Source organism: Hypomesus transpacificus, unplaced genomic scaffold (assembly GCF_021917145.1).
Source record: "Hypomesus transpacificus isolate Combined female unplaced genomic scaffold, fHypTra1 scaffold_31, whole genome shotgun sequence".
Taxonomy (NCBI): Eukaryota; Metazoa; Chordata; class Actinopteri; order Osmeriformes; family Osmeridae; genus Hypomesus; species Hypomesus transpacificus.
In genome coordinates this window covers 1,554,879-1,573,770 of record NW_025813837.1, presented here as the reverse complement: position 1 = coordinate 1,573,770, position 18,892 = coordinate 1,554,879, and the positions used below count along the sequence as shown (strand labels likewise).

The 18,892-nt window shown below is 49.3% G+C and overlaps 3 protein-coding genes across 3 annotated transcripts; 1 reads left to right on the top strand and 2 right to left on the bottom strand.

Moving 5' to 3' along the window:
* The first annotated feature begins 155 nt into the window (after window positions 1–155).
* Window positions 156–5,440, top strand: akr1a1a (aldo-keto reductase family 1, member A1a (aldehyde reductase)). The gene is made up of 9 exons (XM_047015927.1): window positions 156–206; window positions 1,864–1,911; window positions 2,750–2,870; window positions 3,012–3,131; window positions 3,491–3,642; window positions 3,731–3,926; window positions 4,099–4,298; window positions 4,525–4,684; window positions 4,789–5,440. The coding sequence occupies exons 3-9, from the start codon at window positions 2,790–2,792 to the stop codon at window positions 4,852–4,854; spliced, it is 975 nt and encodes a 324-aa protein (XP_046871883.1). The 5' UTR covers window positions 156–206; window positions 1,864–1,911; window positions 2,750–2,789; the 3' UTR covers window positions 4,855–5,440.
* Window positions 5,350–12,405, bottom strand: LOC124464039 (valosin containing protein). The gene is made up of 17 exons (XM_047015922.1): window positions 12,270–12,405; window positions 11,084–11,195; window positions 10,760–10,932; window positions 10,404–10,546; window positions 10,093–10,223; window positions 9,878–10,009; window positions 9,574–9,676; window positions 9,175–9,308; window positions 8,936–9,071; window positions 8,686–8,798; window positions 7,900–8,064; window positions 7,647–7,769; window positions 7,319–7,531; window positions 6,907–7,215; window positions 6,546–6,701; window positions 6,153–6,307; window positions 5,350–5,879 (listed from the first exon to the last, which is right to left on the bottom strand). The coding sequence occupies exons 1-17, from the start codon at window positions 12,284–12,286 to the stop codon at window positions 5,774–5,776; spliced, it is 2,421 nt and encodes an 806-aa protein (XP_046871878.1). The 5' UTR covers window positions 12,287–12,405; the 3' UTR covers window positions 5,350–5,773.
* A 101-nt stretch (window positions 12,406–12,506) lies between these two features.
* fancg (FA complementation group G) lies at window positions 12,507–17,750 on the bottom strand. The gene is made up of 14 exons (XM_047015925.1): window positions 17,572–17,750; window positions 17,393–17,480; window positions 17,162–17,287; window positions 16,778–16,956; window positions 16,235–16,397; window positions 15,746–15,876; window positions 15,457–15,603; window positions 15,216–15,367; window positions 14,909–14,975; window positions 14,435–14,754; window positions 14,283–14,323; window positions 13,966–14,142; window positions 13,650–13,764; window positions 12,507–13,409 (listed from the first exon to the last, which is right to left on the bottom strand). Exons 1-14 carry the CDS (start codon window positions 17,644–17,646, stop codon window positions 13,295–13,297), a joined length of 1,896 nt encoding a protein of 631 aa, XP_046871881.1. The 5' UTR covers window positions 17,647–17,750; the 3' UTR covers window positions 12,507–13,294.
* Window positions 17,751–18,892: the final 1,142 nt, after the last annotated feature.

Here is an 18,892-nt window from a genome sequence, read left to right as displayed (position 1 = left end):
GTGTGTGTGTGTGTGTGTGTGTGTGCTGTATTCCTGATCCTCTGTAAATATTTCCCCCAAGTCAGTTTAACAGATCAACAGCTCCTGCCAGACTTTGATCTGGCTGTGTTTAACAGTCCCCGCTCCCTCTGTCACGGTCACAGACACCATCACACCGTCACGCGGTCACTGTCGTTCCCTCTCCCCACCAGGTCTCTCCTACCCAGGTAAGCACGGTCAGCATTTCTGTTATTTGTTGTCAACTAGCCATTTGCGTCTCCTTTCCTCTTCTCTGTTCTGAATGATTCGTTTGTGCTGCTAAACTAGAGAGGCGATTGGTTGTACAGGAAGGAGCACATGACCACGCGGTCAGTGGATGTGACACTCCTGAGGATGGTCATGTGAGCGGGTTCTGCCGCAGCAGGGCTGTGCTCCGGAGGGCAGGCAGGGTGGACAGCTTGTGTTGGTGGCCAACTGTTCCCAGCTCTCAGACAGACTAGCTGCGTACCGTGGCCTTGTCAAGCAGGGGGGTGAAGAGAGGGAGGGTTATGGTGTGGGGGTGGGCAGTGTGTGAAGAGTTCATTGCTTTCCTGAAATAAACTCCAGAAAGTCCAGTAGGGAGCAGAGTAGAGATAAGAGGGGGAAGGTGGTTTGGCTCCAGAGATAATTATATCATGTATGTTTCCACAAGGGTAAGACTGGGTATTCCCAGTTCCCCCCAATATGTCTGTGCTTGTGGTCAGAACAGGGTGACACGGATGACACACACATACAAACATACTCTACCAGGAGTGCATTGCATTGCCAAAGTTAAAGAATTCAGACACGTGTGACAATCAGTCACACAGCATCACAAGTGGACTCATGATGACTTGCATTTCTGCAAGGGTCAGGAGTCACGGACAGCAAGTTTGACCGACTAACCAGGGGTGTCGTTAGACCCTTTTTTACTGGGGTACGTGCCACCGTAAAATCTAAAATCTCGTATTCATTTAGATTGATAATCGCGGAAAAAATAAACGCAGTAGCCCAAATGAACGCTGGTAAAATAAAAGCAGTTTAACCAAAAACACAAACCGATACCCCAGAATTCCATGTCCGCGCTCTTCTGAGCCTGCAGATAGCCACTGCTGTCCAGGTGTCGGACTCGTCACACATGAATTGAGGTAGGCCATGAAAACATTACAAAACTAAAGAAAGTTTCTAAATGATAGGCCTACCGGTCATCTTCTTTTGACTATAACATGAAAACAATATTACATGAAGCTTAAAAAAACAGTAGGTTTGCGCTCAAATTAATGTGAAACTCGCATTAACTATTGATGTCCCTGCCAAAGCTGATATCAAACTTGCGTCCCTGAACTGTACAACTTGTATAGTGGGTTAAGCAAGGGTAGTTGAACTATAGCCGAGTAGTGCATTATGCGCAGCAATGAAAGAAAAAAAGGGGGTATGAATAGGCCCTGTGCACTAGTAGTTCTATGTCTAACAACGCCCCTGCGACTAACTGTAGGCCTAGGTTTGAACAACGATACGTTTCTGTGTGTGTTTAAGAGCCATTTGCTTTACTACAAGGCATCGCAGTTTGAGTTTAAAAAAACGATCACCGGAAGTCGGTACTTTAATTGAACCAGGTACAGGTGTGCAGCTGGAAGACTCCAAACCACGGTCTTTTTTCACCCGCTCGAAACCACGCGAAAAGGACTTCGTTTGTTTATAAACTTATTTTCATTTATTTGATACATTTTTTGAATACTTTGGATACACAGACTTTAAGATGCATGCATCCAACTCTATTGTATTTGATTAACGAAAGCGAAGCGTGCGAAGCATAACGCCCTGCACGCTCACACCCACTCATTCTTTCATCATTTCATTCATCAGTCATTCGCCCTGCTGCAACCCGAGCCTTCAGTCAACCCAGCTCAGCAAGTAAGTCATACATGTTTTCACTGCGCTGACAGCAAGTACTACAACTATAGGCATCTATAAGGCTTAGCTATTTTGAACAACGGAAAGCCATGACTGTGTGCAGGGATGAATTAACCAACGGGCCTTCTGGGCCCAGGCCCAGGGGCCCATGAGCTCAGGGGGCCACTAACCCAGAGCCTCTGCGTGACGTAGCTGTTATTAACTTGATATGTATTGTATTGATATGATATGACACGATGCGCCATAGCCGGTATATGCTAGGCTTAAGTCATTAATGTCTTTAACAGGGCCCCAAAAGTCCTACTGATTAAACAACAAAAAATAGCCTAAACATTCACTTTGAAGATGTCACAAGAAAGAAACCATCATGATACCTTTTAAGTGTTTATCCCCTCAGTTTATCTATCGGACTTTAGAGGGGCTGAGTTACTCCATGCAATATGGGCCCTTCAACTTTGTAGGGAGAAATCCAAAAAGCAAGTGCAAAACAATAGCATTAGAGCTGTGTCTAAGCACCCCCAACACACTATTTATTGAAGATATAATATTGTTAAGCCTATGATGGTAATTTTTCAAGAAAGAGAGAGGGTTGTGTGGGCTACAAATGTACACTCTAAGGTTACTAGGCAAACATCAAATATTTTTGGAATATAAACGTTGTTTATTTGGTTGATTACTCGAGTACTTTTGAAACGTTTTTAAACAATAATATAAATATTATTCCTGACAAAAAGGCGGGGAGGGGGGGGGGGGGCCTTGACACATCCAGGCCCAGGGGCCCGTGGTTTCTTAATCCATCCATGACTGTGTGTGTGTGTCTGTGTTTCTCTCTTTACAGTAAACTAAACTGTAACTGCCTCATCCTGTGAGCTGCGGTCATGAGTTCCTTTGTGACTCTGTCGTCAGGTCAGAAGATGCCCTTGGTAGGGCTGGGCACCTGGAAGAGCAGCCCTGGACAGGTCAGCACACACTTCAGAGTGTGATTGTGTTTGAGAGTACACTTGTGTGCATGTGTGTTATTGTGTTTGAGAGTATATCTGTGTGTGTGTGTGATTTGTGTTTGAGAGTACATCTCTCTCTGTGTGTGTGTGTGTCTGCAGGTGAAGCAGGCGGTCCTAGCCGCTCTAGACTGTGGTTACAGACACATCGACTGTGCCGCTGCCTACAGCAACGAACAGGAAGTGGGCGACGCCCTGGCAGAGAGGGTGGGGCCTGGGAAGGTGAGAGGGAGGGGCAAAGAGGGCCGTAACGGCACTGTTGAATATCATATCATATCATATCATTAGATTATAGATATCACCAACCTTCAACTTTTCTCTTCAAGGTCCCACCAGCTGTACATGTTTTGAGGTTAACTGACCCTCCGATAACCCTAACCATCATATGCACAGCAACATAATGACAGATCATTCCTTCAGTATATGTTCATCAGCAATGGGGAATCTTACAGTAAAGTGAGACAACCCGCAGAGGGATGGGTATAGCTCAGCGCTTCCAGCATTCGACGGCACGGGCTCAAATCCCGCTCCGGATGAAAGCGTCCTCTAAATCCGTCCGTGTGTCGTCACGGCGTCCCCAGGCGCTGCGCCGAGACGAGGTGTTTGTGACGTCCAAGCTGTGGAACACCCAGCACCACCCTGAGGACGTGGAGCAGGCCTGCAGGAGCAGCCTGGCCCAGCTGGGCCTCTCCTTCCTGGACCTCTACCTCATGCACTGGCCCATGGCCTTCCAGTGAGCAACACACACACACCCAGATGTTCCCACTCTGTAACAGTCCGAAATACTGGATGTTTCTTGTGTAACTTCATTGTGTGTCCAGACGTGGGCCAGAACTCATGCCTAAGAGGGCGGACGGGAGTGTGTGTTACGCCGACACACACTACCGGGACACCTGGGTTGCCATGGAGACTCTGGTAGACGAGGGTCTGGTGAAAGCCATCGGATTGTCCAACTTCAACGCGAGACAGACCGATGATGTCCTCCGCATTGCCAAACACAAGCCTGTTGTCAACCAGGTAAGAGAGAGAGAGGGTGTGTGTGTGTGTGTGTGAAAAAGAGAGAGGGGGGTAGTGAGAGAGCGAGACAGAGGAAAAAAGAGTGGGGAGAGCTAGAGAGAGCCTACAAGAGAGAGGATGTTCTTTTGAACGTATCCAAACAAAGTCTAGTGTAACTCTGTCCTGGTTGCAGGTGGAGTGTCACCCGTATCTGTCCCAGAGGGAGCTGCTGTCTCACTGCCGCTCGGTGGCTGTGTGTGTGACGGCCTACAGCCCCCTGGGCAGCGGGGACCGGCCCTGGGCCTCGCCTAGTGAGCCCTGCCTGCTGGAGGAGCCCAAACTGGGGGCCATCGCCCAGAGGCTCCACAAGAGCCCTGCCCAGGTCATCCTTAGGTAGGCCATCCCCAGCCCCAGGCCTCTCCTTGTCAGATACTTACGACCCAACGTTCAGCCTGGTTTGAGGTGTAGTTCACACACAGGCAGGGACGGACTGGGGGGAAAAAGTGGCCCGGGAGTTTTACTGTCAGACCGGCCCACTCAAAACAAGTTGTCCACTCAATGCATCAATCGCACGTATAGACCAGTCTGAGTGTTCAGGTGTGTGTGTGTGTGTTCTCAGGTGGCACGTGCAGAGGGGCGTGGTGTGCATCCCTAAGAGTGTCACGCCCTCCCGGGTCCAGCAGAACCTGCAGGTGTTTGACTTCAGCCTCTCAGAGAGCGACATGGAGGAGATCGCCTCGCTCAACCACAATCAGCGTTTCATCGTGCCAGCAGTAGAGGTGAGCGTCACTGGGCCTGACTCAGCTCTGTATGTCCCTGACTTGTTCACTGGCTGATTTTCCTCTAACTGTTGGGTGGGTGTGGGTGTGTGTGATCTTTGCAGAGGGATGGTGAGAGGGTGTGGAGGGATGCAGAACATCCTCATTTCCCCTTCCTGGATTCTTACTGATCTCAAGACTCAAAATTAGAATCCCAACCCCACTGAAGACTGTCTTTGCATTTTAACCCTTATGCTGCCTTCTGGTCACAACGACCCATCGTTGTGTTGCGACAACCTGCAACCCCTTTACCCAATGCAAAAACAAAATAATTTTATTTTAACCTTCACGCTGTGGGGGGTGTGAGACAGCCCGACGGTTAAAAGAAAATGCTTCACTTTATTTTTGTATTAGGTTAAGTTGTCGCAACACGACGGGTCACAATGACCCTACAATAACACAAGTGTTAAATGTATTTTCAATCACTGTTGCAAACGGCCTGAAATGTATTTGTCTAAATGGCTAATACTCTGATTCTGATTCAGAGTTCACTATATTTTAAACATGTGGATCTAGGAGAACTGTTTCAGTCCAGTACTGTCCTCATGTGTTTACAATGTTTAATTACAGATGAGAATCACCACTTACCTTTTAACTATAGTACAATGAAGACCCATACTAGATAATCACATTTTAATTAAGTGAGATTTTATTTTCAACATTTTCAAACTTGTCAGACATTATATGCTACTGTTCATAAAAAATGAAGTTATTAGCAATTTGTTTGTTTTTTCCTCTTTTCTGTTCTTATAATCTACCATAGAATCCCATCTGTAGTCATTCATGTATAGGGTTGTGATATATTCAGAATGAGGCCCAACACTCCCCCCGCCCCTGTTCTTATCAGCCAATGGCATTTCACCTCTACCCCCCTTCTCCCACATCCAAACCAGAGCAAAAACCAAGCAGCTACATGCTTTTTCCATCAGAGGGGAATCATACAAAAAAGAAAAAACACAAAGAAGCACAAAGTCCTAAAAAGGTGGAATCGGGTGAGTTTTTGTACAGGTGTGATCCCGGTGTAGGCCACAGTGGGGCGCTGTGTCTCGTCTATCCGTACAGGTCGTCGTCGTTGTCCTCGTTGAAGACCGGCCCTCCGCTGTTGCCTCCTGTGCCCTGGCTTGGACCGCTGCCCCCCGCAGTGCTGGTGGGAAACCTGCCGGCCGAGGGAAACAAGGTTAGAGAATGGGGGGGTCAGATGGCTGAGCGGTTAGGGAGTCGGGCTAATAACCAGAAGGTTGTTGGTTCAATTCCCGGCCGTGCATAATGACATGTCATTGGGCAAGGCACATCACCCCTACTTGCCTCAGGTTGAATGTCCCTGTACTTACTGTAAGTCGCTCTGGATAAGAGTTTCTGCTAAATGACTAAATGTAAGGTCTAGCTTTTTACACAACCGTGAAAGACGTGCATGTACACACACACACACCTGAAGCTGCCGAAGCCCCTGCTCTGCTGCAGCGTCTGGGCAAACATCTCGTATTTGCGGATGTCGTTGTCGCTGACGGAGCGGCGGGCAAAGCGCATGGCCTCCTCGAAGTGGTCCTTCCTGATCTCTGGGACGGGGTCGTCCTCCTCCACCTCCTGGACAGACAGAGAGAGAGACACTGATGAAATCACCTCCTGGACAGGCAGGTGAGTAGAGTGCAGACAGAGGAGAGGAAGGAGTGTAGGAGAGGAGAGAGTGGTGTAGGAAGGAGAGGAGAGGAAGGAGTGTAGGAGAGGAGAGAGTGGTGTAGGGAGGAGAGGAGAGGGAGGAGTGTAGGAGAGAGGGAGGAGTGTAGGAGGAGAGGAAGGGCCCAGAGGAGGGAGCAGTACTGACCATGGCGGACGGGTTGGTCTGCCTCTCCCTCTCCCTCCTGATCTCGTTCTCGATGCTCTCTCTGATGGCCAGTTTACACGCCCGCTGGCAGATCTCCGTGAGGTCAGCGCCAGAGAAGCCATTGGTCATCTTGGCCAGGAAGTCCAGGTCCACGTCCTATCAGAGAGCAGGTGTTCACCAATCAGCCAGAACATCAGAAACACGATCCATGTTTTAACCTTCAGAGGCCAGAATTGATCTCGTAATGTATGGCTGTGTGTCTGACTAATAATTGTCTTGTAGAAGAACAGTCTTCAACATATCGATCGTTGCTTCCCAGCAGGCTGAGATGTGAGCGGGGGGGAGAGAGAGAGGCCCCTACCTTGCCGATGGGGCTCTTGCGGAGGTTGGCCTTGAGGATGTTGATCCGGCTCTTCTCGTCGGGCAGGGGGATGTAGATGAGCTGGTCCAGGCGCCCGGGGCGCAGGATGGCCGGGTCGATGATGTCGGGCCGGTTGGTGGCGCCGATGATGAACACGTTCTTCTTGCTGGACATGCCGTCCATCTCCGTCAGGATCTGGTTGATGACGCGGTCGGCCGCGCCGCCGCCGTCGCCCACGTTGCCGCCGCGGGCCTTGGCGATGGAGTCGAGCTCGTCGAAGAAGAGGACGCAGGGCGCGGCCTGCCGGGCCTGGACACACACAGAGAGAGAGAAGAGGGTTTAGATCTGTCCCAAACACACGCATCACTATCCTAACCCCAATCCCTCTGCAGCTATGGATCCAAGGCCTCACCTTGTCAAAGATCTCCCTGACGTTGGCCTCGGACTCCCCGAACCACATGGTGAGCAGCTCGGGCCCCTTGATGGAGATGAAGTTGGCCTGGCACTCGTTGGCGATGGCCTTGGCCAGCAGGGTCTTACCGCAGCCGGGGGGGCCGTAGAACAGCACGCCCTTGGACGGGGTCATGCCGAACTTCAGGAACTTGTCGGGGTGCTCCACTGGGTACTGGGGGAGGAGAGTCGGCCGTGAGATAGTGAGTGTGAGAGAGTGAGTGTAAGAGAGAGTGTGAGAGAGAGTGAGAGAGTGAGTGTAAGAGTGAGTGTGAGAGAGAGAGCTCTACCTGGACCAGCTCCTGCAGCTCTCTCTTGACATCATCCAGCCCTCCGATGTCCTCCCAGGAGATGTTGGGCACCTCCACCACCGTCTCCCTCAGAGCTGATGGGTTGCTCTGGCTCAGCGCCCACTGGACACACACACACACACACACAGTCATTACATCGTAGCCTCCTCTAGGAGGAAAACATGTCATGGGGCTGCGCTCCACTCCAGGCAGGAGGTCTGGACCCCGGTACAGAAGCCGTTGAGATTCTCACCCGGAAGTCGTCCATGGTGACGGCCAGGGAGTTCATGACCTCGGCGTCGATGGTCTCGTCCTCCAGGTCGATCAGGTCCATCTTCTTCCTGATGGCCTGCAGCGCCGCCTCGGAGCACAGCGCCGCCAGGTCGGCCCCCACGTGCCCGTGGGTCTCGTTGGCCACCTGAGAAACGCACACGCCAGCCGTTACCGCGGTAACAGATCCATGGGTACATTTTACATTTAGACATTTTAGCAGACGCTCTTATCCAGAGCGACTTACAGTAAGTATAGGGACATTCCCCCCGAGGCAAGTAGGTAGGGTGAAGTGCCTTGCCCAAGGACACAACGTCATTTGGCACGGCCGGGAATTGAACCAGCGACCTTTTGATTACTAGCCCAATTCCCTAACCGCTAAACCATCTGACTGAGTACAGCTGCCTGGTAAATACAGACCATTCCATTGACACTGAACACCGAGATACTGTCAGAACTGGGCACTTCCAATCCTTGATTTTCTACTGTATTTCCTATGTGTTTTTGTGTATGTCGCTTTTGATTAAAGCGCCCACATGGGGAATGATTAATACAGTGTGTGTCTGTGTACTAGAGGAGCAGGGTTAATAACTCCACATGTGCCTGTAGCTAAATGTCAAACAGGAGGTGTTCTACCAGTTTGACTCGGGCAGGCTGGTACTGCTACACCGGGCAGGCTGGTACTGCTACACGGCATGGCATTTGACTGGCATGTGGGGCTTTTTATATCCCAGAGAAACAGGACTGACAGGTGTGGGTGTGTGTGTACCTGCTCCAGGTCCACATCGTCAGCCAGCTTCATGTTCTTGGTGTGGATCTGCATGATCTCCAGTCTGCCTGTGGCGTCTGGGATGCCAATGTCCACCTCCCTGTCGAACCGCCCTGAACAACAACACCACACGCTAAGAATAACACAAACTTTGGGAAACACACACTGAACCAGAACGACTCACCCAGACCATCATATAAAGCATGAATGGCATTATGAAAATGTGTAAGTATGAATGTGAGGGTCTAACCAAATCTCCTGAGGGCGGGGTCGATGCTGTTGGGTCTGTTGGTGGCTGCCATGACGATGACGTGAGCCCTCTGCTTCAGGCCGTCCATCAGGGTCAGCAGCTGGGACACGATACGCCTCTCCACCTCCCCGTGGGTCTACACACACACACACACACACACACTTTAACATCCTAGCTCACCAACGTTCCACTGCTCTCCAGGTTAAGGATCCTTCACGCCTGCCTCTCTCCCTCCTCACCTTCTCTCTCTTGGGAGCGATGGCGTCCAGCTCGTCGATAAAGATGATGGCGGGGGCGTTCTTCTCGGCCTCCTCGAAGGCCTTCCTCAAGTTGCTCTCGCTCTCTCCAGCCAGCTTGCTCATAATCTCAGGGCCTGGGAAAACACGGCAGTCACGACCGGTCAGACCCGTCCTGAAACCAGAGCCCCCAGCCCTAGTGCTGCCGTCTCAGGGCTGAGTGTCCCCTTGTCCTGGGTCTAATCCCTGACCTCCACTAGCGCTGCGACACGTCCTCTAAGAATAGCCACAGCAGCTGAGGTCCAGCGACCACAAAGGGTTCTAGAAATACACAGGGTTCTCGACATACAGGGTTCTAGAGAAACACGGTTCTAAAGCAGACAGTTCTGCAGCGTCTCTTACCGTTGATGAGGAAGAAGAAGGCTCCGGTCTCATTGGCCACGGCCCGGGCGATCAAGGTCTTGCCTGTACCAGGGGGTCCATACAGCAGGATACCTCGAGGGGGCTAGGGGGAGGTGAAGATCTTTCATTTACATCTATTCACCTCTGGCGTAAACAGACAGCAGTGCCGCTCCCAAAAAGTCTTACTGGTAAGATCCCATGCATTACCGTCCACTCATCAATAAACATCAACTCTCAGTGTGGACATGTTGATCTGTGGCTTAAAGGGTGTGTGCGTGTGTGTGTGTGTGTGCGCGTGTCCCACCTTGACGCCGATGGCCTTGAACAGCCCAGGGTGTCTGAGGGGCAGCTCCACCATCTCCTTGATCTGGGCCAGCTGTTTCCTCACGCCCCCGATGTCGTCGTAGCCCACCTCGTTCAGAGACTCCTCCTCATCCTGCGCACAGTCAACCCAGACAAGGGGGTTTGGAACGCTGCCCTTTTGTTTGCGGCTGTCATTGGCTGGGGCCATTTACCCACCTCTCTCCTGATTGGCTCTCCCTCGCAGTGGATGACTGTGTCCGGGGCGACGATGCAGTAGGGGGAGGGGTCGGTCTCGACCACCTTGAACTCCACGGCTCGCATGCCCCCCCTCACCAGGAAGATGTCGCCTTCGCAGGGAGGAGATGCAAATGAGGGAAACCATTCATTCTGCCGCGAGTCAGGGGAGCTCAGTTAATAACTTAGCCCTCCGTACGTGCGTATGCGTGTGTGGGGGAGGACTGTGTGTGTGTGTGTGGTGGGAAGGGACGCGTGTATGTGCGTGCGCGGCCTAGGCGTGTGACGCTCACCCTTGCGAATGGGCCGGTAGGCTTCAAGGAAGTAGGGCTTGAGGTAGACCTCAAACAGGTTTCCAGTGATGCCCTCCACGGTGTCGTCGATGGGGAGAACGTGGATCCTCTTCCCGTACTTCACATCTGGACATGGCTGGATACTGCAGCACACACAGACACTCAGGAACCACTCTTGTGACTTTACAGCTTTTTTTTGGACAGCACTGCCCAGAGTAAAGTCAGTGAGTCTGGGTTACTAGACGCAGATGACAGCTTACCTAGGAAGAAGCTGTGTGCTGAGTTTATTTACAAAGGAGGAGGGTGCGTGTTGTGTATGTACAGAGAAGTGTGTGTTGTGTTGATTTGGTTCTCACCTGATGACGTCACCAAGGCGGACCCTCAGGTTGTTGCGGACCACCCTGTTCATGCGCACCTTCTCGTCGGAGCAGGTGTCATCAGACAGGACGATGCACACGGTCTCCCGCCTCTTCTTCCCCTTCATCAACACCGTGTCGCCACGGAAGAGCTGCAGCTCATCCATTTTAGCCTAATATACACACACAGACAAACAAACAAACACACAATTTTATGGTTTTGGTTCACAGCCATGGCATACTTGCCTTGTTGATATAGGTGCTTTTCACAGAGGCAAACCGAAAGTGGAAACTTGTTATGAACCATTCCATTGAATATCTAACCTGAGAGAGGGAGACCACGCTGTTGTCCTCGTTGATTGACTCATCGACAATCAGTCTGTTGGGTCTACTTTTCTGTTTCAGGATCGCGGTGGAAAGATCATCATTTTTGGTACTGTGAAAAAGAAAAGAAAAAGAATGCCAGATTAGATAATCTGTGAAAACACGTTTACTTTTGACCCGTAACTATAACCAAACGTTCTTAACCTAGTTTCATGCCCCCGTTTTCGGTCCCCCATTGTTGACCAGTCAACGACCTAAATATTAAATTGTTATTGAGCCGCTAGATAATTTTTTAGAAACGGTAGCTTGCTAACCGACTACGTTAGCTTACTAGCTCGGAGCTAGGTAGGTAGCTAGCTAGCTCAGATGACACAGCAAAAGAGAAAACTATTAAGTGGTTCTCTATTAATAATTTAAGCTGTCCGCCACATTGTCCACCACCTTTCGCTACAATGATACATTGGTGTACAACTAGCTAACCCAGCAAGCTAACGTCACAAAATATGATGCGGCTAAATCACGAGTGCTATGACAACATGCAATGATTTTGAAATTCTACTAAAATAAGGAGCAGCCTGGTTGTGGCTGTCAAAATATTGGAAGGCCACTTACCCGGATCTAACAGTTAGCTAAGCTAGCTGGAGGGCAGTGAAGACTTTAGCAAAGTTAACGAGCTGTTAAGTCATGTATATTATGATGTGTCAAGACAGCCTGTGACCCATGCGATGCTAATATATATTGAATGCCTTTGGCTGGATAGACAACATTAGCAAACTCAATAAAGGTGCCGGTAGGCCCTGTTCTTATGCAAGAAATTGTTTGGTAGCTAGCTAGCCTAGCTAGGTTAGCTCGTAGCTAGCTAGCGTGAGTTGTGCTTTGTCAATGCAGTCGTCGTCTGTCAATCTGGGTGCCTAACAATTAAGACAAAGCGACTACTAAAACGGCTTGTTGGCAAGTTGTTTGTAAAGCAGATCGGTCCACACCGGCATACATCAGATGTCAATTGCTTTTGGGATTGTATTCCATCCTAGCCTACTGACTGAATTGTCGTGAACAAGCTATCTTACTAATAGCCGTACTTTGCTAGCCTAGCACGCCATTCTTTCTACGCAGCTGAGGTAAAATATTGTTAGACCGGACATAACCACTAGAAAATAACTATTTTCGTCAACAAATATTTACTCACTCTGCCGCCGAGGCCATGGTGTTCCTCCAGAAATAGTTCGTATAAATAAAAATAAGCTAACACGCTATTTGTGAAGCTCGGTCGCTAATTTGCTTCACAACGTTCTTTTCCGTTTCTTTCCTTGGACTAGCTACAGCAGACCGACCGGAGCACATCAGAAGGGATGGCGGAAAGGGATACGCCTACTAAACGCGAGTACCCAATGAGAGAAATGTTTATTTTCCCGTGTTCTTGAACTTTGTTCAGTTTTAGCCAATTGGATGTCAGATAACATATGTGGGCTGTCCTACAACTCAGAACTGGTTTCCAATTCGTTCCATTATTCTCCATAGAGTATTTGGTAATGCTATTAGGATTGGTCTAGGTGTCTGTCCTCAGACTTCCGTCAACCAATAGAAGTCCACCGCGTCTTGATTCGATGTCCCTTTAACTTTTACTGGAAAGCTCTAGGTCGTCTTAATTTGATTCCTGCTTCTAAAATAAGAATATTAATTCATTTATGCACCAGCCGTGCTGAAACAGCTGTTATCAAAGTTCAACTTGTGTCTTACTACTGTTACAAATCCTCTGAAGAAAACATACATTTGGCACAGTTACATCACAGAAAGGCACACAAATCCCTAATAATAAAAAATTCAAAGAATTTAAATAAGGACGTACATACATCATAAATCTCCATCAACATCCAGGAAAAAGACAGAAGATATGGTGTGGAATTAACAGGACTTGAATTGGTGCCAAGAGAATTTACAGGACTGAGGGCATTCTAGCGACACCTCCCAAACGAGTCCTCAGTCTGATTACAGGCACCTCTTATCTCTTCTTCCAGACTGGTTCTGGCTTTCAACAAGTCCTAAGTGGGCTTGGGACACCAAATAAATCTATATTCACTCTGGGTCCAAACTTTGTAGACCGGCATTCTCCAATCGGTGTGCCAAGCTCTCACAAACATTGGTGGATTTGATCCATGATCCAGAGTCTGGTTGTTAGGTCAGTCCTGTAGGTGGTAGGGTACCACCTGGCTCTTATGAGACCCCTCCAGGGCGGAGAGATAGAGTGAATTCCTCCAGCCTTTGCTGCAGGTCTGCAGGGTCCAGGGAGGGGCCACTCTGGGGGTCCTGAAGGTAGAGAGGGAGGCCCCTGGATGGAGGAGGCAGAGGTGGGGTAAGGGTGCAGGGGTCAGGATTAGACAGGGGTTCAACCTAACGCTTGACAGTGAGAATGTGATTGTAATGTGTTGATTTAGCAGATGCTTTCATCTATTCTACAGCAGGCACTTGCTACATGGTCCTTAAGCACAACACGTTACCTCCCAGATCACATAACCTAACTGTGATCAGAAAAGTGAGGTGAGGGGTATCATGTTAATGTTGAACTTACTCTGATGGGGGTTCCCTGCTGGAGCTCCAGGCCCTCTGCCAGCTGCCTGTAGCTTCCTGTCTCCTCCCCAGCCTCCACAGCACCTCCCCCAGCCACAGCTCTGCCTGCATGCACCCTGGAACACAGGAACCCACAACTCTGCCACACCAAAGACACCAAACCCCCTACCCTACCCTACAAAAGGTGATCATCAGTCAACCTCTTCACTTCCAAGAACAAACCCTCGCCCAAGCACAGTTAAACAAAAGGCCCTTTTCTTTCCGCATGCGTCGATGACGTTTTTAGGTCCAGAACACAGCAGAGCTGGGGTGTGTACCTGCAGATGCCTGCAGGCTCAGCTGAAGGTCCCTCAGAGCTTCCCTCAGCTGGTCTCTCTGGGTGAAGCTGATGCCCCGGCCGGCCAGAGCCAGTCCCTTCAGCCTGCGGAGGGCTAGCAGGCCCCCCCTGTGGGGCCCGGGCGCTGGGTCGGCAGCTGGGGGCACCGGAGTCCCGTCTGCAGCATATCAATGCGTAGAACATTCAATAGAGAATATCTGGTTTGTTTTACGCACTGCATTGTCTATGCAGTGTCTGTACAACAACACACACACACACAAAGTAGAGTGTCATCTCTAAGGTACCACCAAAACTCACCTTTCTGGAGGACACACACCTTCACAACCAAGTTGATGCACCTGAAACGAAACACACACACACTCAATAAGCTAGTACACATAGGTTCCATACAAAGACTGAGACATAGGAATATCCCAGCAACACTGCTCCAATCCTCCAGCCCCTCTGACCTGGTGTACAGCTCCACGGCCTGTTTCCAGTCCTTTAGGTGGGCTTGGCAGTGGGCTTGGAGGAGGTGAGCAGAGCCAGCCCAGAGCACTGTCTCCAGCCGGTCCAGGGCCCCAGACCCGGCCTCAGCCCCATCCCCCAACTCCTCCTCCTCCAGGTTCAGCCTCTTATTGGGCAGCAGGTCCAGAGTGGTGTTGATGACCTCATCACACAGTGCCAGGGCGTCGGCTGGTCGCTTGGCAGCGAGGAGGGCGGAGCCAGCCTCCAAGTAGATCTTGGGTAACCTTGGGAGGGGCAGGGCATCGGCTACGCCCACCTGAGACTGGGGGGGGGGGGGGTTCATTTAGCTGACGTTTTCATCCAAAGCAAAATACAGAAGGGGGATTTCAACCTCTAAACCTCTCAGTCAGGTGCTCTAACCACTAAGCTATATGTATGTCATTCGTGACGTGAAGGAACTGCTTGCATGGACTCACAGTGTGTTGGTCTCCAGACTGGAGTTCAGCCAGCAGGTCCAAGTACAGCTCCGCTCCCTCTGACAGCCTGTAATACCAGCAGCAAGCACACCACACCACGTTTACGTGATTCAATCAGTGTTGATCCAAAGGGACGTACAAATAGTGCAGAGAAGCACTACAGCATAACATCAAGGATCAAAAGTGCACAGGTCTATCGGTATTTTGGTGCCAACAAAAGGGATCTTGATTTGTTTAATTCCTGAAGGGTTATTCACAGGAAGGACAGTGAGACTGTTGATGATTGGCCGCTAGTTGGCCCCTTTACCTGCCATGGAGAACGTTTTTCAACGCCAGACTGTGTAGCACGCCGAGGGGGGAGGGGACAGCCAGCAGGAGGCTCAGGGATTGGCCGTGAAGAAGAGAAGAAGGGCGGAGCAAAGGGTTTCCAGACTCAACTGCTGGTTGCAACACCAGCATCTGGAAGCAAACACAAGCTCTGTGTATCTCCCCTGCAATGTGTGTGTGTGGATGAGTGGTGAGTGCATGCGTTTGTGTGTGTGACTTACTGAATGCAGCAGGTGAAGACCCTGTATCTCTGCCTGAGTGTTTCCAAGCTGCTGATAGACCAGAATGCTTTGGTGCAGAGCAGATACACATCTGGAGTCCACCTCCATCGCCTTCCTAAAGCACTGGAGTGCACTGTGGGGACGACCCTGGAAACACAGACAACACACACTCTAAACACCTGAAGGTGACACTGGAAAGCACAACAACAACAAACAAATTGTGAGCAATGGGGCTTAGTAAGAGGTGTGTGTTTTATATTTTTCAGTTTGTGTGTGAGTGTGTGTGTACCGTGCGTGCAAGGCAGATGCCTGACAGGAGGTGTGTGTGTGCCAGCTGGACTCTGGGGGCTGGCAGAGAGGGTCCAGTCTGGAGAACACACAGGGCCTCAGAACACAGGCCCTCCACCAGCCAATCAGCACCTGATTTGATATGACATGATCCATCAATGCACAGAATCAAAGGAACTGTATAAAGAGGCCTTAAAAAAAAGGCTTATCTTACTGATAAGACCACTATTCATTCAGGCAGTTTAGTGTATTGACAAGAATAGTCATTTTATTGGTACAGCCCTTTCTACAAGCAATGTCACAGAGCACTGCACAGATGCCCATAGAAGAGCATGTACAACCCTCAAAGGAGACAAGGAAAAACTCCCAAGATCAAGGCACATCTCAAGCTAACATGTGTCAGTCTTTGATCAGCGCCGACCATATACTGTATATGGTGCAGACCTGTGATTGGTGAAGACCTTGAGCGAGAGCTGTGATTGGTGCAGACCTTGAGCAATGACTGTGCAGATTTGCAGGATGTCCCTCAGCTCTCTGGGGTCCAGGACCACCTGCGGCCTGGGAGGGGCGCTCTTCTCCCTCCACGCCCCCGCACTGCTCCTCTCACCCAGCCCCTCATCTCCCAGACCCTCGGAGAGAGAGAGCAGCGCCTCCTACAGTACAGGAGGCATTCAAACAACCTCAGATAAACTCATTTTTGTTCAACTATACAAATGTTTTAACAGGGATATCTGGCTTGTACACATTACTCTTATACTCTACATCTGAAAAACCAGGGTATGTGTTACACTATGTTCTTTAGCCTAATCTCTAAGTAAGTATAGTAGTAAGTATGTGAACAAAATATTGACCCAATTTCCCAAACAGAGGTGTGTCTAGGTGAGGTAAGTTATGTATTTTCCACTGTTGAATAAAAAGTTATATTGCAAGCAATGGAAATAGGGTCTGTCTTAAGTGAGAGGAATCATTTCAGGCAGGTGATGTAATCCCAGTCTACATAAGCAAACAGACATATGCACACACACACACACACCTGCATGTCTTGTATGATTGCCAGTTGGCAGGTGGCTAGCCAGAGCGCCCAGCTGAAGCAGAGCAGCTGCTGGAGACAGGAGCTTACAGCTGAGCCTCCCGGAGGCTTGGCTGAAACGTAACTCCAGAACTGTGCTAGGCCAGCACCTGGAGGAGGATCCCAACCCAACACCTCTAGACCTGGGGTTCAGAGAGAGGGGGAGGAGGTTGAAAGGGTCTCCCAGAGTCATGGAGCCTTTGGTGCATCATTTGTGTGACAGTAGTGAATCCTTTGACTATAGTTGCAGTTAAATATGTCATCAACAAATAAATACAAGTAATGGGTTTGACATACGCCAAGTCATCGCCAGATAATCTCTATATAACAAAGGCATTGCCTCCTTACCTCTCTTCAAGCCTTGTGTGAGGACCTGCTCTGCCTCGGAGAGTTGTGACTGACTTAAGGAGAAAACACAGCAGTTATACACAACTGTCAGCTCCAACTGGACATGGTCTGAGACTGCAGGGATACCTGTAGGAGTGGGAAGTGAAGAGAAGGGAAGAGATCTAGTGGTGAGAGTCAGTTAAAGGCTGAACGGGACAAGACAGTTATAGATTGCATGTGCTGGCAGAAGACCTTGGATTTTCTGAAGTAGCTTGTGACTTTCCAGATGACATCGTTTCAATAAAGTCTGAATGTTGTCTTGAATAACACTGTCACGTTGCTGAAAATAAATGAAAATATGTGCGTGGGTAACATATCTAACAAGTTTACTGTACAACGAGCACGTTCTTACACGAAACAAACTAACTCACCTCCCACTTTTTTACTATGTCGTTATTTTCTTGTATCCATGTGTCAAGTAACGACAAACGTGTTTCGGCAGTCATCCTGACTTTGCGACACTATTAAACAGACCACTTATCGGTTTTCCACAAGTGAAAAAAACAGCTTTAGCTTCGGTACTGTTTACATTTTTCACTTTCCCTCTCTTTGCTGTAACACGCACGAATATATTGCTCCCCCTAACGACCAACTAGTTTACTAGTTTACAACTACGATAAACTATGTTAAATGTCCATTAGATGGCGCTAGTTGAACACAATTTACCTAAAAGCAAGCCTGGCTGTCACACACACAAACACACACACGAACACACAGCATGGTCCAGTACAAGGCAATGCAAGTCCAGACTTAATTGTGATGTAGCTGAGTCAGCCATGAGTGTGCCAGGACAGCTCTGTTCCCCTACAAGGTGAATCCCCCTCCTCCACTTCTCCATTTCTCCTCTCCCTCTCTCTATCACACACCTCCATTCTTACCCCAAAGGGAGCTTCCCTTTTCTTTTCTCTGTCTCCTCTCCTAAGATCTAAATATAACCCTTTCCTCCCCCACCCACTTCCTGTCTAAGTGTTGAAACCATTTACCTGTAGTGTGGTAAATAAATGGAAAAGTATTCAGTTAGTTGACACTTTTATTCAAAGCCACATACAGCGTAGGGGGATTTGAACTTGCAACATTTGGATCTGCAGTCGAATGCTTTATCACTGAGCTCTAGCCAGTATATTCGTGATGTACCTGTGAGGAAATGAAGGGCCTGGTAGCAGGTTATTGGGCATGCCTGCTGGTCTGTCAGCTGCTGTATCAAATATCCCAGACTTAGTGGTGAGACTAGTGAATAAATGCAGTTTTCTTCTATGGATACAATGGACTCTTTCTCTCTCCATCTTTCTCTCTCTCCATCTTTCTCTCTCTCCATCTTTCTCTCTCTCCATCTCTCTCTCTCAAGGACAGTCAGGGTCATCCTGACAGAGGCCAAGCATCTCTCCACCTGTCACTCACACAGCGCCACTGCAGGTTGGTTTCCCAGACAATCGCTGAAGAGTGTGAATAATACATTGGGCTTTCTTAGATGCCTATGCCACTACTAACATTTTATAACAGTGAACAGGATCTTTTGTTTTGAGTATAGACTTGGACAGACATAGAGAGATAGTTTTTATTGTCATTCAACCATACAGACTGAGTGCACTTATGAACAAAATGTTGTTCTACTGGCTCCTAAGTAGTGCTCTAACTAAAAACAGCATGTAGGATATGTTACCTCACTATTCCTGATATTAGTTATACGTGCAG

Excerpts from the sequence above, each read along its gene's own strand:
- akr1a1a (XM_047015927.1), top strand. The coding sequence starts at position 2,790 with ATGAGTTCCTTTGTGACTCTGTCGTCAGGTCAGAAGATGCCCTTGGTA. Across the intron at positions 2,871-3,011 it reads GGAAGAGCAGCCCTGGACAG|GTGAAGCAGGCGGTCCTAGC; the intron begins GTCAGCACACAC and ends GTGTGTCTGCAG. Across the intron at positions 4,685-4,788 it reads TCATCGTGCCAGCAGTAGAG|AGGGATGGTGAGAGGGTGTG; the intron begins GTGAGCGTCACT and ends TGATCTTTGCAG.
- LOC124464039 (XM_047015922.1), bottom strand. Across the intron at positions 10,010-10,092 it reads GAGAGCCAATCAGGAGAGAG|GATGAGGAGGAGTCTCTGAA; the intron begins GTGGGTAAATGG and ends GACTGTGCGCAG. Across the intron at positions 5,880-6,152 it reads AGGGGCTTCGGCAGCTTCAG|GTTTCCCACCAGCACTGCGG; the intron begins GTGTGTGTGTGT and ends CTCGGCCGGCAG.
- fancg (XM_047015925.1), bottom strand. The coding sequence starts at position 17,646 with ATGACTGCCGAAACACGTTTGTCGTTACTTGACACATGGATACAAGAA. Across the intron at positions 17,288-17,392 it reads GCTACTTCAGAAAATCCAAG|GTATCCCTGCAGTCTCAGAC; the intron begins GTCTTCTGCCAG and ends CCACTCCTACAG. Across the intron at positions 15,604-15,745 it reads GCATCTGCCTTGCACGCACG|GGTCGTCCCCACAGTGCACT; the intron begins GTACACACACAC and ends CTGTGTTTCCAG.